We start from the raw sequence: 16,268 nt of genomic DNA on the forward strand, positions 1-16,268 counted from the left end.
CTTTGTGGGTTCCTCAAGATGCGCTGAACTCTCATCTCTGCATTGCCACAATCCTCTGTAGACGACACTTCTCTCACAGGGTCCGCAGGCCTGAAGTCACATGTGTTGCTATGGGCAACCACATTCTTCTGAAACTTTTGGGCAGCCTGCTGCTCCTTCCTGGAACTCCAAGCAGGCTTCCCAGTTGCATACCCAGACCTTTGTCTGTCTCCAAGTGCCCTTTATCCCAGCTTCCAGTACAAGGTGACAGAAACAGTGTGCCCCCATTCACTGCACCGCAAACAGCGCTCTTGCAGCAGTATCTTGACCGAACTTCCAACACTGCATCCTCTTTCAGGCTTAGTACTCTGCACACAGAAAACTGGTTTCCTTTCACCAGCATTGCCAGGGACAACAGCATGCACTTCCCACTGTGGCAAACTCTGTGCAGCCATGTATGGGGCTTGTTCTGGTGGTAACAACCCCTCCAGCCACAGGGCTCTGTCACTCATTTCAGAAAATCTGGCTTCTTTTTTGAGTTTTGACCGCCCCATCTTTGCAGTCACTCCACAACACTTTTGCACAGTCCAGCAACACAATGGAGCACGGTCTCTTTAAGGCAAGTTCCTTTTCTCCTGCAGGATCTCCTCACCTGCACACACAGTGCAGAGTCATGCACCAAACACAGTTCAACACATGAACTTACTTCCTTGCTGGGATCTCTAGTTCTGCCCACTGCATCCTCCACCATATGTGGGAACTCGCTTATTAGTGGTAGAGCTTCTTCAAAGCACACGGCAACTCGCTTATTTTTAAGGGCCTTTTTGCCCACTTTTATTTAAATGAAAGTCCTGTAACATAAAGGTTTCCCGCGCAGGGGTTTCCACCATCACACAAATGCAAACAATACTCAGCCTTCTGGCTCTCTCAGATATCCCGCTTTATATATGTCTCCTACAGACGCCTTCCACGAGGTTGCTTTTGCACACAGCAAACTTCTAGCACACAGCTAGTCTGGCTTCCACCTCTCCTTGGTGAAGCCCACCTGACTCCAAGGCAGAGACCTCCCGTCTGCCGGGGTGGAGCCCTCCTGACTCCCGTCTGCCGGGGTGGAGCCCTCCTGACTCCCGTCTGCCGGGGTGGAGCCCTCCTGACTCCCGTCTGCCGGGGTGGAGCCCTCCTGACTCCCGTCTGCCGGGGTGGAGCCCTCCTGACTCCCGTCTGCCGGGGTGGAGCCCTCCTGACTCCCGTCTGCCGGGGTGGAGCCCTCCTGACTCCCGTCTGCCGGGGTGGAGCCCTCCTGACTCCCGTCTGCCGGGGTGGAGCCCTCCTGACTCCCGTCTGCCGGGGTGGAGCCCTGAATCATGGCCTGGCCTCCCCTAAAAGGCCTGCACACACCTGTGCAACCAGCACGCTGGCTGCTCCCAAAATATGGGCCCAGGATTGGAGATTTCATCCCTCCCAAATCTCTAAGAAATCTCCAGGCTACAGGTCCCAAAACAGGCTTTACAAACCAAAGAGGAAACTGATAAACCAGTTTCCTCTGCATTATGAGATCTGCCTGGAGCCCCTCAACCTGTATAGTTGAGAATCCTGGGTCTCCATTGTGATTTCCACCGTGGCAGGATACTGCACTGCCAATATATATATATATATATATATATATATATATATATATATATATATATATATATATATATATATATATATATATATATATATATATATATATATATATATATATATAATTTGGGGTAGGACTTTCTTGGGGGGGGGGGGGGGGTAGTGGGCATCTTACACCAATAATAAATAAATATATATATTAATCGAAAAACACAATGTCCATGCAGTTTGAGTTATAGCCATGAACATGAATGAGGTTTCTGTGCATTCCTTGGTAATCTAATTGATCAAAAGAAAACTGCATATCCTAATAAATTATTAGATTTAGGAGTTTTTAGTTATAAAAACTAAATATATATATTTATACCGCCTTCTGTGAGTGCTATAATTTTTACATAAACCAATTCATTTACATGTATTGATGTATTTATTTTTTTAGCAAAGACGTAGCAGAATACATTTTGGCTTAAATTTGACACTTTTTTTTTTTTTTTTTTGTGCTTTTGTTTTTTTACTGGACATGTTTTAAATAGCAAAATTTTTTATTTTTTTTTTAAATAGTACAAAAAATTAAACACACAGGCGATAAAATACCACAGAAAGAAAGCTCAATTTGTGGGGAAAGAGGATGTAAATTTAATTTGGGTGCAGCGTTGCATGACCGAGCAATTGTCAGTTAAAGTAATGCAGTGCCATAACGCAAAAAAAAGGCCTGGCCATGAAGGGGGTAAACCCTCAAGAGGGCAAGTGGTTAAAGATTCTGACACACTGAAGCTGTACTATATATTGAATCTGAAAACATGCTTGCAGTGTTGCCGGGTCTGCTTAAAGGTTCTGACATTGAAGCTGCCCATTGTTTTGGATCCAAGGTGTCTAACCTGCTGCTGGTACCAGGCACCCCTAACCCAATCTCCTACTGTCTGTAGGATAGTATAGATAGTAGGATGTAGCATGTCATTCTCACATAGGGAAAAATAGACTGGAGTATAAATAAATACTGTATATAAAATATATGGGAATTTTAAAGTTCAACATTAAAACTTTGAAAAGACAAAGTGACTGCCACCCAATTTCTGCTTTTATCTGCCCATTGTAGCCACAGACTCAGCCCTGGGGTAAATGCTAGCTCACCTGCCTCTGGAGGTGTTACCTTGTCTTCAGAGGGTCAGGGGGGTGCTACTATAAATACCAATTGGGTCATCCACTCCAGGCCCGCAGTATCTCTCTATTTTTAATGGATCACCTTACATGAACTGCTAGTTATTGCTTAATAGGTTTAGACCTTCTTTGGCAGGTTGCCATAAAAGGTGGTGCAAACAACTAAAACAACTTTCCCTTCTTCTAAAAAGAATATAATGGATTTATTCAGTAAGCGGATGCAAGAAAGGGCAGTTGGCAAAGTACAATTACTTCTAGCAAACTGGAATTCAGGTTTCTGTAGTGAGATTAGCGAACTATAACTTGAAAGAGGTTCCTTTTACACTATCCAAATGTTTGATCGCTTTTTCTTTTTTTTTTTTAACATTAGATGTTATGAGGAGAAGCGAATTATATCTTAAATTATTTTTTTAGGTTGCGTGTGAGCATAAAGTCTATATTTCTATCAAAGGAGAAAGCTCTGCTGAGCAAGAAGCACCAAAAGAACAAGCCAAATGTATAGAAGGTAATTGAAGAGATTTGTCATTAAATCACGGCCATAAAACAAATCTACAACTTAAAGTATATTAGTAGACTAGTAATACAGAAATTGTTTTATTAACACACTGTAAGTTTATATTTTTATGCAATATAGTCAAAAAAGGGGTTGCCAGATTAGGAGGTAATTTTGCTTCTATTCATCTCTACATTTTGTAATTGCCCTGTTAGTATGTCTGAAAGGGGGATTATACTTTGATTTGTCTTTCTCGGGTCTCTCCTTCAGTGAATGACTGTAGTGCTGCCAAATGCTAAACATACAAAAATGAGGGACTGGCAGAGATCTTGGCAAGCCTTTTGATATCACAAGCAACTTGTAGAATTTACAGAGGAAACTCCACCCCCCTGCCCCCCATATATTTTTTTTTTTCTATTCCCTCCCCTCTTACCTTTTTTACAGGGTTATCTTCATATTTCCAGACCCAATGAATCCAGCATTGTCCTGCTGCCACACACTGGGTCCTGCACCTGTATCTTCCCTTTTTGCATCAAGATGCTGCCAGGTCTGCCCTTTTAACCGCTGTATGTCCCTGCTTCTGAAGCCTCCTGAAATAAGTGATGCAGATATCTCAGCAGGCTGCGGGAGCAAGAATATGTCATTCTCACCTAGGGAAAAATAGACTGGAGTAAAAAATACTTTGTAATCAACCCCATCACTTTTTAAAATTCCATATATTTTCTACAATGTGGAAAAGTCCATTTTTGGAGTGAAGATCCATTTTAAGGAAATGTGCTTCCCTTTGGAAGAGTGTTTAATATGTGTAACTGGTTCTGTTTGACCAGTTTCAAGTAGCCTGCGAGTGATAACTTCTGCTGGAATGAATGTCTGCAATGTATATTTTCAGCTTGATACTTATGTGATGCTAGATTTTATTACTTTTCTTTTACTAGTATTCCAGAATGTATTGACATGGTTAAAGCCTCCACTTCCACATTTTCGAGAGTTTTTTGACACACAGGTTACCTTTTCTCTGTGCCTGCATGGTCCGCTGATCATGGAGTTCTCACAGCCCCTCAGAGCAGAAAGCAGTGACTGACAGTCACTGCTCTCTGCTCAAACATTCCCCCCCCCCCCCAGGGCTCACTGGAGTGCTGGGCTGTGGAAGGGGAGGGGGCGGCTGGCTGAGGCTCTCAACGGATCACTGAGAGACTGAGCCAGGTGCCGCTCCAGACTTTAAGGTCGAGATCCATCCACCCCAAAGTCAGGATTTTTCCCCAGCCTGGACCAGCTGAGTGATGTCAGCCGACAGCAGGCTTCAGCCCACTGTCAGCTGAAAACAGATCACAGGAGTGCAGAACGGACTGCACTTCTATAAACCACAGAAGCACAGCCAAAAGCATTTTGGCTGTACTTCTCCTTTTTAATCAGATTGCAATGCTGATGTTATGATATCAGTGCTGTGCTTTGCGGGCCAGGGCCACATGTTGACAAGCCACTAGAAGGTGTGCCCATGATACCCTGGGCCCACAGAAAATAATGCTGGGCAACATCCAACATGGAAAAGGGCTGGTGCTGGGCAAAGGAGCAGTTAGCCTTTGTAGGACCACACCAGGGAGAAGACAAGTATTGCAACGAGCAGTGGCGTCCCGAGACAGGTGCGAGAGGTTTGGCCCACACCGGGTGACATCGACCGCACGGGGTGACACCGGACCTGCTCCATGAAAAGGTAAGTTGTAAAGCAAGCCGACGATCCCCGCAGGATGGATCGGATCCATCCTGCGGGGATCATCGGCTTTCTTTTTCTTGGCGTGGGTCTGGTGTCACCCCGTATAGGTTGCATGCCGCCTATCCCCGCATGATGGATCGTCGGCATGCAACCTATGCGGGGTGACACTGGAACTGCTCCAAGAAAAGGTAAGTTGTAAAGAAAGGCGACGATCCCCGCAGGATGGATCAGATTTGTGGATTGAGCATAATGGATCGGAGTCCGATCCATTATGCTCAATCCGCAGATCCGATCCATTCTGCATGGATCGTTGGAGGTAGTGTCACCAAGTGTTACCGCACCGGGTGACACCAACCCTAGGGACTCCTCTGGCAATGAGAGATGCTATTTTATAATTAGGCAGTAAATTATTATTTTTATTAAACTTGCAATTGGGCTTTAACCAAATTCTTAAAGTAGAATCAAAGATAATAAGTTGAGGAAACCTATTCAAATGTATTGTTTACTGTGGCTGTGAAAGTTTGAGTCCTTTCTGCATGGAATGATGCATTCTATTTTTATTAATTTAGACCAGGAAGGAGAGACTGAGATTGACTCCATGTCTCTGACTGCACAAGAGGATTCATCAGTAGAAAAGACCCAGATTTATGACACCTGTTTTACTGGAAAACCAATAATGTCACTTCCGGAGGAAACTGATGAAAGTGATGTGGATTTCCATGTAAGTTGTTTAACTGTGGAAGATCAGGTAAATGATGAGGAAGACACTGAAATCGAAAGAAAAAGTACAGGAGTGCAACACATCAGCCAATCTACCCCTGTGAATGAGCTAAATGACATTCCGGCTGAATTGGAACTTTCTGAAATGGAGGAAAATGCAGTAGAAACCATTCACTTAGAGGTTAGTGATGATGTAGAATGTGATCTATTTGAAGATCCTTTTAAAATCCAACAGAACACAGTGTTTGAAGCAGATGAACCTATAGTCAATGACAAAGATCAAGAGATTGAGTATGGAAAAATGTTTCTCCATATAACAGAGATACAGAAAGATGTTTCAGAAGTAACTACATGCATTTTGGATTCAAATGTGATATCAACTTCACAAAAACACATAATGGAAATTGAATCCGACACTTCCATCATAAAGATTGATGAACATGTTTCTAATATAGCTTCAGAATGTGTTATAATTTTTGAAAGCACTGATATTGAAAAGACTGCAGAAACCTTCCAAGAATCCAGTACGAATGCTACACCTGATCAACTCAGAATTAATGATACACTCTCAACAGATGAAAATGCAGAGATTTGTGATCTCAGGATAACGGAAACCCCTACGGATGTAACTGTTGATAGTCCTAGTAAAAGAGCAACCTGTTCTATAAACTTGGGCAGTGGAGCAAATAGCAGTGACTATATTAGGTACACAAATGAGTACGCTACAGAAACGAGCAAAACAATCAAACCAACAGATTCAAATGTTGACAGCAAGCTTAGAACATCCAACAAGCCAGTTAGGTTTACTGTGGCTCCAGCATGGCAAAGATCACTATCAGTTGGTGGTAGTGCCAAAGATACCACCTACCCTAAAAATAAGATATCTAGTGCTATGAAGTCTGAATCATTTGATGGGTCAGAGGAAGCTGTGATGGGCATAAATCAGGAGCACTATAAGAAAGGTGAAAACAAAGAAGAAGATTCATGTGTTGCTTTTGGAGTCAGATTACGAAGGACCTCATCTTCTAGGAAATACAGCGAGGAATATCCTGAAGAGCAATCTAAACCAAATCCATCCCCTGTTGAAACTAGGTCAATAGTCCAGACCCGGACTGTACAAACACCAATAAAAACACCACCGCTTCAGTCAGATTTCACAAAAGTTTCTAAATCATTACATACTGGAGAAGATAAACCTCGAAAGAAACAAAAGGCAGAAGATCTTTCTTCACATGAAAGCTCAGGTATTTACCAGTGGTTTAGGTTATAAACTAGTTTAAAATTGTATGTAAATGTTATTGTGTGTAGTATTTGTAACCAAGCCAATATTCTAGTATTGGATGTAAAAGAAGCAAATCTGATACTTCTAAGTAATATATGGTACTTTGTTGCAACAAGGTCAATGCACAGTAACAGACACCATCTGTATGACACACTTTTGCAGTGGTCTGATAGTTACGCTGATTATCTCAAAGAGTGTTTTGTTTTATTACATATATTTCCATTGTGTAACATTTTATAATGTATACTATAGCATCAAATACCAGTTTGTGTATTTGGACCTCTGGCTGGCTATGGTATAATCCTATGTAATGTTTGTAATAAAATGTATTCAGAAAATGAGTGAATGGTAGAACAGCACAAAGAAAATGTACACTTTATAGACCCATAGTCAGATGTTTCACAGAAAAGTGTGTGTGTGTTTGTTTTTTTTTTTTGTTTTTGTTTTTTGTTATATAGCAGTCCTCTAAAGGTTTTATTCACCTTCACAATCAGCTGCTGCTCATTACTGAAATACATAGTCAGCTCAAAAATGAGTCATGTGACCTCTAGACAAAAATTACTTTTTGCTTTATTTAATGGTGTAATGTACAGCATCAGTGGATAGCTATCATGTTATATAGTTAATATGGATCCAACGTGGATCATCTAGGCCTGTGTCAATACCATGCCCATTATGGACAAGAGCTCCCCCATGCTTTTTTGTATACACAGAGCTGAATAAGGTTTGTTATTATACAGGATTTATATAGCGCCAACAGTTTGCTCAGCGCTTTACAAGATAAAGGGAGACAATACAGCAACAATACAGTTCAATACAAGAGGGATAGGAGGGTCCTGCTCCTTTTGGAGCTTACAATCTTAATTTGCCTTTTTGTCCCCAGTCACCCACTCTAGATTATTTTGTAAAGGGCCTACAAGCTCGGACTGGACCTTTTTACTATTAATATATTTGAAGATTTTTTTTTTTTTTTTTTTTTTTGGGGGGGGGCCTTTATTTCCTTTCTACATATTCTGTTATATGCTTTGTAATGTTTAAACGATGATGGCGTTCCTTCATTTTTATTTTTAATAAAAGCTCTTTTCTTATTTATAGCTTTTACCTTTGGCCGTAAGCCACATTGGTTTAATTTTTAGCTTTTAAAACTTGCCCATGGGAATATATTTTGCAGTATGTTCAAATAGTGTTTTTTTTAATTTTTTTTTTTTTTTTAAAAGAACTCCCATCTGTGTTGCATCATGGAAGCCAATATTCCCTCCTAGTCTAAGTCTTAGAGTAGCTCTCAGCCTTTGAAAATTAGCTCATTTAAAGAGCATTTTTATTTTATGTTCACTATGCTTACTTCTGTAATATATTTTTGTCCTCTCTGGAATAAATGTGATTTGCGGTTACTTGTTAGTAAAGTACTGGATGTTAGGTACTGGAGTGCTATACCCTTTTTTTGACATTAGGTCTACACAGAACACACGTACTTAATACAGCCCCTTTAAAGGAGAAGTATGGGTTTCACTGACACTGCATCTGTCCCCTGCCAGCTCTAAGACAAAGAACTGAGTGACCAAACACCACTGATTGCTTAGCTCTTAGTCTTCAGGCTGCAGAGAGCCAGTGACTGTCAGTCATCGGCTCTCTGCCCCTCCAGCACTCACTGGAGCTCTGATCTGTGGAGGGGCGGGAGGGGACGACTCAGGCTCTCAGTGGCTTGCTGAGAGGCTGAGACAGCTGTTGGTCCAGACATCTAGATAGATCCCAAAAATATGGTCAGATCTTTTAAGAGCTTGGACAGCTCTGTGACGTCAGCTGACATGTTCAGTTGTAAATGCTTCAGCATGCACACAAAGTAAAACCTCAAAATATGAAGAGGTATAATTACTTATTGATTATATAGATTCTCCAGAAAAGAGTTCAACTAGATCTACTTCTTACAAACGTTGCAGATGATTCAAAGATTTATACCTCCGCAGATAATGTTGACTGCTATCTCAGGTGTTATGATCCTCAACAACAAACTTGTTAGGCGAGGTGCTGCTATCTACATCTCCCATAACAACCATTTTAGCTTCACTGCTAGCTGATTTCAGATACAGATTTATTATTATTATACAGGATTTATATAGCGCCAACAGTTTGCTCAGCGCTCTTATGCTCTATACATACTATCTTTTTTTTTTTTTTTTTTTTTTTTTTTTTTTTTTTTTTTCAACCCAGCAGGCTGAAATGTAAACAAAAGAATGCTGGCAATTATCCGTTAAGGAGCGGCCTGCCGCTTCCTTAACAACCATTGACTCCAACCACCTACCCACTCCCACCAGTCAGTTTTAAATGTGCAGAATTTCTCTAGCACCATTCTGAGTGTGCTGGGAGCCTTCCCCAGACCGCAGTGTTGTCTGCCTCCAGTGAGTTATATCCTGGGCGTTCCTCTGCAGCAGCCAGTTTCCCTCCAATTTTGCTTGTGTGTGTGTATAGGAAAAGCGGCGGAGGGAGAGGGGCAGTGCTCGTTTTCGATGGCGGAGGTATGGCAGGTGTGCTTTCCCTTCCTGAAAGGGAAACCGAGGAACGGCTGGGTGGCTGGACCCCAAAACAGTACTGTCTGGTGCTGGGAAGCTCTGATCAGCCTGATGGAGGACATGGAGAGGTGAGGATCCACCGATCTACATTGCACTGTGTGTGGGGGCTGTACTGAGGGCTGGAGATGTGCGGGACTTGCCAGTCTGAGTTAGTAGGAGCCGGGTAGGTCAGTCAGTGTAGTAGTCTGGTAAGTCCGTTTCCTGCACCGCTCCTGTGTGAACCCAGGCTGGTCATAGTGAGATAGAGATTATATATATATATATATATATATATATATATATATATATATATATATATATATATATATATATATATATTTATATTATTTTTTATTTTATTTTTTTGGAATTTTGTATTGGTTTCCAGAGTGAAAATGGACATTAGGTCAGTGTGAATCTCCCGAGTGTGGGCACAGATGTCCGTTAAAAACCTGACATGCGCTCTAACCCTTTAACGCCATACAAAGATCTACTTTAATACGGCCCCCGGCTTTTCTGTTAATCACCTGAGGACTGTAAATTACTGAATAGTTTAAACCTCTACTGGTGATGGTTCTTTAGGACACTGTCATTATTATTTATTAAGTTGTACAAATTCCACCCACAGAACCAGCATGGATTACAGTGGCAAAGCTGAAGCAGAAAGGATTTCAGGATCATCCTCTCGCCAGAGAGCACAGTGTTACGGCTGAAAGTGATAAAACTGAGGTATTTGTGCTATTGATCTCGTCAAGAAATAAAATGCCTGGGTAGCATGTCTGGCTCCACATCCTTTACAACAGATAATGCACAGATACTACAGTAATGGAGTAGTTCTTCTGGGGGGTGGGATACCAACTCTGCATAACTCTGGGGTTGGTCTGCTTGATGTTGATGCAGAAGAAAGGGGGGGTGGTAAGTGCCATGGCTTAGTTTAAAGATTAGGTTAGTGTTAAGCCTGCTGTAGGGGGTTGGAGGTGGTCAGGTGTTAAGGGCCCACTTTTCCAAAGTGAAGTGTTCAAGCAGAACTAAACCCATCGATTTAACAGCAAGGCCTGTTCACACCATGGTGCAGAGAAATGCGTTTTTCTGCATGTGTTCTGCAAGGGCACAAAAAACAATTGTTCTCTATGTGCCTTGTTCACACTAGTATCACATGCAGATTTTTTTTTTTCCTGTGCAAGAATCTGCAATGTGTATCCGGCTGCATGCACACTGAACGTTTTGATAACATTGGTAACGTTAGCTGTGTAAAGTCATGTTAAAAACGCGAGTTATTCTGCTTTTTTTTGCATTAGCGTTCAGCTGCGTTTTGCTGCACTTAATGGCGTTTTCTTGAGTTTTTCCGTGTGTGCGGTTTTTTTTAGCTGTTTTTTCTCACCCCAACCCCCCACCCAATTTTTTATTTTTTTTTTTTTTTTTGTTTGGTCAAAAAAAGTCCAAAGATGCCGGTTTGTAGCGTTTTTACCATGTTTTTTTTAGCGGTAGAGCGTTTTTACAGCTAAAAAAAACTCTAGAAACCCACTAGTCCTGTGTTTTGTTTTTTTTTGCTTTTTTTTTCCCAGCCAAAAATCGATTACAGTCAGTGTGTATGTGACACATAGGATAACATGCTAGGGGGTTTACTGGCTGTAGAAAAAAAGTCAAACGCCAAAAACCGCAGCTGTAAAAATGGCAAGTATGCATGTGGACTGAAACGTGCATGAAAACTGACGTAAACTCGTGTTTCTGCAAGTGAAATCTGCATTTTTTTTCCATTAGTTTTTCTGCATGTATGGTGTGAATGAGGCCTAAAAAAAGTTAATTCCTGGCATAACAGGAACACGAAGGTCTTGTTCACTCCATACGTGCAGAAAAACTGAAGGACACTGAAGCACAGATTTCACTTGCAGAGACATCCGTTTACATCAGTTTTCATGTGCTCTTCAATGAGTTTTATACACCTTAGATTCCTGCACACTAAAAATCTACACGTTATACTAGTGTTGTGTGAACAGGACACACAGAGAACAATTGATTTAGTTGTGCCCTTGCAGAATGCATACAGAAAAACTGACATCTCTGCACCATGGTGTGAATGAGCCGAAACTGTCACATTGTGTTGTCAACCAAACTGTCAAACCATCAAAGGTCTGGTGTCATAACGGATCACATGTGCAGCATCATGACAGTTGCAAATCAAATAGAAACTAAGATGGCCGCTTCCTTGCCTGAAAAGGATAGGAGGGTTTAGTTCTGCTTTAAGGGTTCTTTTTAAGGAATGGTTAAGAGTTTTTTGACAATGCAAACAAAAAAAACAAAAAATGATTATGGAAGTTCATCGTAAAGATTTTTTTTTTTTTTTTTTTTTTTTTAAGTTTAACACTGTCCGTCCCATTTATCAACCTTGACATGAAAACCAGAAATGTTTATTTATTTACTTTTTCTTGTTCTGAGATTTTTTATAATCCGTTCTGCCTACTTTACATTTTTTGACTATTCAGAATCTGTAAATCTATTTTACTTGAAAAAATCCCATGCAAAGTACCAGTTAGTTGTTCAAGGTTTTTGATTGTTTCAGTTTTGTGTGGATTCTGGCTGATTTATTCACCTGTTGGCCACATCTCTCAGGAACCCTAGCAGAGATGCATTGTCCTGAAATTCTGGCTCTTGCCTTCCAGCGTACATTTATTGAGACCACATACCAACCTATGTGATCCTCTAACTCAAACTTTGTTTTCCATTTATATCTTGGAGAACCTGCAAGAGCTAAGAATGTACACTGAATGAGATTTATAGTAATACAGGAGCAGCCATTAAAAAAAGCCAGGGAGAAACCGTACATTATCTGCCAATATACTAGTTCTGATTGACTTCTACTTTAAAAGGTTTATTCAGATGCTCAGATGAACACATTTACTCTGCTTGAGTGCAGTTCTTGCTTAAATAACCACTTGCAGTAAAAAATATGTTTGTCATTTGTGGGAATAGCAAGACTGTACACCCACAGCCATCCAGAAGATCTGCCAGCTGAGGTCTTGTATACGTTTAAAGGCTTGATTGGGCATTCATTCTTTTTTACCTTTCCACTCGAAATGAGAAATGTGCTTTGGCTGGAGCTTTGCTGTTCATATGCTTCATACACTTCCACATGCTGACAGTGAATATCTAGAACTAAATCCAAAAGTATAATCCCAAACCCTGCTGATTTTGTTTTTATTACTATTCAGAGCGGTGGTGAGTCTTCTCAGAAAAGAAGTGCAGCTGCTAGTCCACAAGAACTAGAAGTCGGGGGAACAGAGCCAATATCTACCGAGAGGCCAGGTAACTTTTGAACCCGTTACAGTGCTGAAATATACATATGTCTGTCAAAATGTTTCTTAACAAAAACAAACAAAAGCATTTAGTACAACTGATGTGCCAAAAATATATCCTTCTACCTGATTTATTTGACATGACAACATGAACTCCTAAGCACATGTATGTTGTCAGCCCTGCCTACCTAATTTCTGAGGGATTCTAAAGAACACAGACTTCATCTCATCATCTCCCCCCATCTCCTTAACGCTTAGATGTTAACCCCTTCCCAGCTAGTGTCAATAGTACAGTGATAATGTACAGTATTAGCACTGATCACTGTAGTGTCACTACTGTTGAGGTCCATCAGTTGGTGTACCTCCCAACCAACATTAGGTAGCGCCAGATTGCATACAACACTATCACAGTCCCACTATAAGTCTCTGATAACCGCCATTACCAGAATAGCATCATAGCTACATAAATTCTAGTGTATATATACCATAGTTTTGTAGATGCTATAACGTTCACACAAACCAATTAATATCGCTTAGATTTTATTTTTGTTTTTACCAAAGACGTAGCAGAGTATTTCAGCCTAAATTTTGAAATTTTGTTTTTTAAATATTTTTTGGACAGTAGAAAATCTACCAAAAGATCTTTATTTTTGTGGGGAAAAAAATTAGATGCATTTCATTTGGATAAAGTATTGCATGACTGCGCAATTTCCAGGTCACAAAGGGAGTAAAACCTTCCAGAGCTCAAGTGGTTAAGAATGGACCCAATATTCAAATGACTATGACTCCTAACAGCCAACTAAGGGCCAGTGTCAGTGTTGATATCTGCAACTTGTTTGCACGCAGTGAACTAGTACAGGGGCACTTTGGCCTCTTACTAGAAGATGGAAGATCAAATAAGGAATTAAGGTACTTGTTATGTGGTAGAAAATCTTGCATCATAATACATGCTCCGCTTGATAGATGTAAAAGCAGGACCACTTTGCGATCCTACGAGATCACTATACGGGGTTACTGTTAACGCTTGCTGCCTAAATAATGGTAAAATCACGGTTAGATCCTGTTCACTTGCTGTCGGGACCTTGATCACCTGATGGTGGCTTTGTTGTTCCCCAAGCAGAGGGTAATTCCTTTATCCACCAGCGGATGTCTCCCAGCAGCTTGCAGATCCAAGTAATCAGTTTACACCTAATGCTGGTTGCTGGGCGTAGGGTATTGAAGTCCTCCCCTATTAGTACCACTCGCTCCAGTGTTTTTCAGTTGCCAGATCCTGTTGCCATTTTTCCTGATCTTGCTGCTGCCCTGTACCCAATACTAACTGGCATATTCAACTCTTTGGGTATCTTTTTATATCCTTTTCCATATTTATAAAGTTCCATTACCTTGTTATGCAAGCCTTTTGACAGTTCTTTTCTTCTCCCCAAAGCTTAGTATCCAGCCTGCTCAGTGTAACCACACGAGAGCTAACAAACTGATTATTTATACACAGACGCTAACTGCAATTTAAAAGCCACAGATGTGGGAAATTGACCTTTAATTGCCATTTTAACCTGTGTGTCTGTACCAAGGCTAAACCTTTCAGGGTATGTATACTTTTGATCAGGGCCATTTGGGTGATTTATGTCATCATTATGATTTAAAACGGAGTCCAGCAACTATGTGATAATAAATTCCTTTATAATCACTATCCTTTAACCACTTGCCTGCTGCCCTATAGTAGACGTACTGCTATAGGGTGGCAGGGTCGTGCAAAATCACACGTGGCGGCTAGTAGGGATGTCATTTACTGGGACCTGGTCGGCGATTCCTGGGTGGGACTCGGCGATTGTCCGGTAAAGCTGATAGGGAAGAGACGTGTGTAAACAACACGGGTCTCTCTCCTGTCAACAAGGACATGCTGCTTTTGTATTTTTCTGCACAGCAGAGAAATACAAAGCAGCATGTCCCCAAATTAAAACGCACATGGCACATAATGTAAAACACACAGCACACAGTTGACCATTTGATTGCCCCAGATGTTATCCACTTCCTGCCTAGTGTTATTAGCACAGTGTCAGTGCTTTTTATTAGCACTGATCATTGTATTAGTGTCACTGAGGATGTCAGTGGCAGCTAGTCAGTGCCAGTGTTAGAATGCCCACCACAGTCCCGCTATAAGTCGCTGATCGCCACCATTACTAATATAAAAATAAATAAATAATTAATTCAGTATATATACCACCATTTGTAAACGTTATAACTGTCACAAAAACCAATTAATTTACACATATTGGGATTTTTTTTAGCAAAGACCTATAGCAGAATACATTTTGTCCTAAATCTATGACTAAATTTGTTTTTTTTGTTTTTTTTTTTAACATTAGTTTTTATTGGATATATTTTATAGCAAAGAGGTGATCCAATACCACCGAAAGAAAGCTATATCTGTGGTAAAAAAGACACAAATTTCATTCATGTACAGTGTTGCATGACCACGCAATTGTCAAAGTAACACAGCACCGTATTGCAAAAAATAGCCTGGTCTGGAAGGGGGGGGTACATCCTCTGGAGGGCAAGTGGTTAATAAACACCCAGAACTTTTTTTTGCATAATCCAGTCATATTTCTAATATCCATGCCAAAATTTCACAATTTTGTCAGGATATGCAAACTTTGAGCTCAACTGTACTTCTATATTGTTTACTTTTTGACTTGACCCGAACAGCTTCCAGGACACAACAAAACTTAGACACTTGTTTTCAGCAACACAACATCGTGCCTATCTTTTAGCGCATGCGCACTGCGGGCTGTTCAGCTGCTCAGTAATACTGGAAAAGGGACAGAGCTGCCATGACTCTGTGTCTAAGCGTCCAAGCTCTGCTGTGTCCTGGAAGCTACAAGGAACAAGTGAATGTAAACAATATGGGAGTTTTATTATTATACAGGATTGATATGGTGCCAACAGTCTGTGCAGCTCTTTACAAAATGAAGGCAGCCATTAGTTCCAATTTTTAATTTGGTACAGGAGGAATCAGGGTGCCCTGCTCATTAGAGCTTACAATCTAAGGGGTGGGGGGCGAGTGATACAAAAGGTAATAGCTGTGGGGGATGAGCTGATGGAGAACAAAAACATGCAGCGTATTAGTTAGAAGCAGGATAGGCTTCTTTAACGAGAAGGGTTTTCAAAGATCGTCTAAAGGAGGACAGATTAGGAGATAGACAGACAGATTGGGGTAGGGAGTTCCATACGATGGGTGAAGCTCTGAGGAAGTCCTGGAGGCAAGCATGTGAGGAAGTGACACAAGGACTAGAGAGCAGTTGGTCTTGGGAGGACCGAAGAGAGTGGTTTGGCTGATTATTGTAAGACCAGGTTAGTGATGTAGCTGGGGGCAGAGTTGTGGATGGCTTTGTAAGTTGTTGGGTGAATGGAAGTCAGTGGAGGGATTGGCAGAGAGGGGTGTCAGACACTGAACAGTTGGTAAGGT

General features: G+C 41.1%; 1 protein-coding gene across 2 annotated transcripts in view; it reads left to right on the forward strand.

Moving 5' to 3' along the window:
• The window catches only part of KIAA1210 (KIAA1210 ortholog), a 129,199-nt gene that overhangs the window by 104,932 nt on the left and 7,999 nt on the right, over positions 1–16,268 (forward strand). For both annotated transcript variants that reach the window (XM_089684917.1, XM_089684916.1), the window contains 4 exons: positions 3,175–3,265; positions 5,534–6,928; positions 10,141–10,241; positions 12,722–12,815. In XM_089684917.1, the coding sequence (XP_089541043.1) occupies positions 3,175–3,265; positions 5,534–6,928; positions 10,141–10,241; positions 12,722–12,815 (1,681 nt within the window). The remainder of the gene's footprint in view (positions 1–3,174; positions 3,266–5,533; positions 6,929–10,140; positions 10,242–12,721; positions 12,816–16,268) is intronic.

The sequence above is a fragment of the Staurois parvus genome, unplaced genomic scaffold (genome assembly GCF_062004578.1).
Source record: "Staurois parvus isolate SC_StPar_1 unplaced genomic scaffold, SC_StPar_1.0 ptg000361l, whole genome shotgun sequence".
Lineage (NCBI taxonomy): Eukaryota > Metazoa > Chordata > Amphibia > Anura > Ranidae > Staurois > Staurois parvus.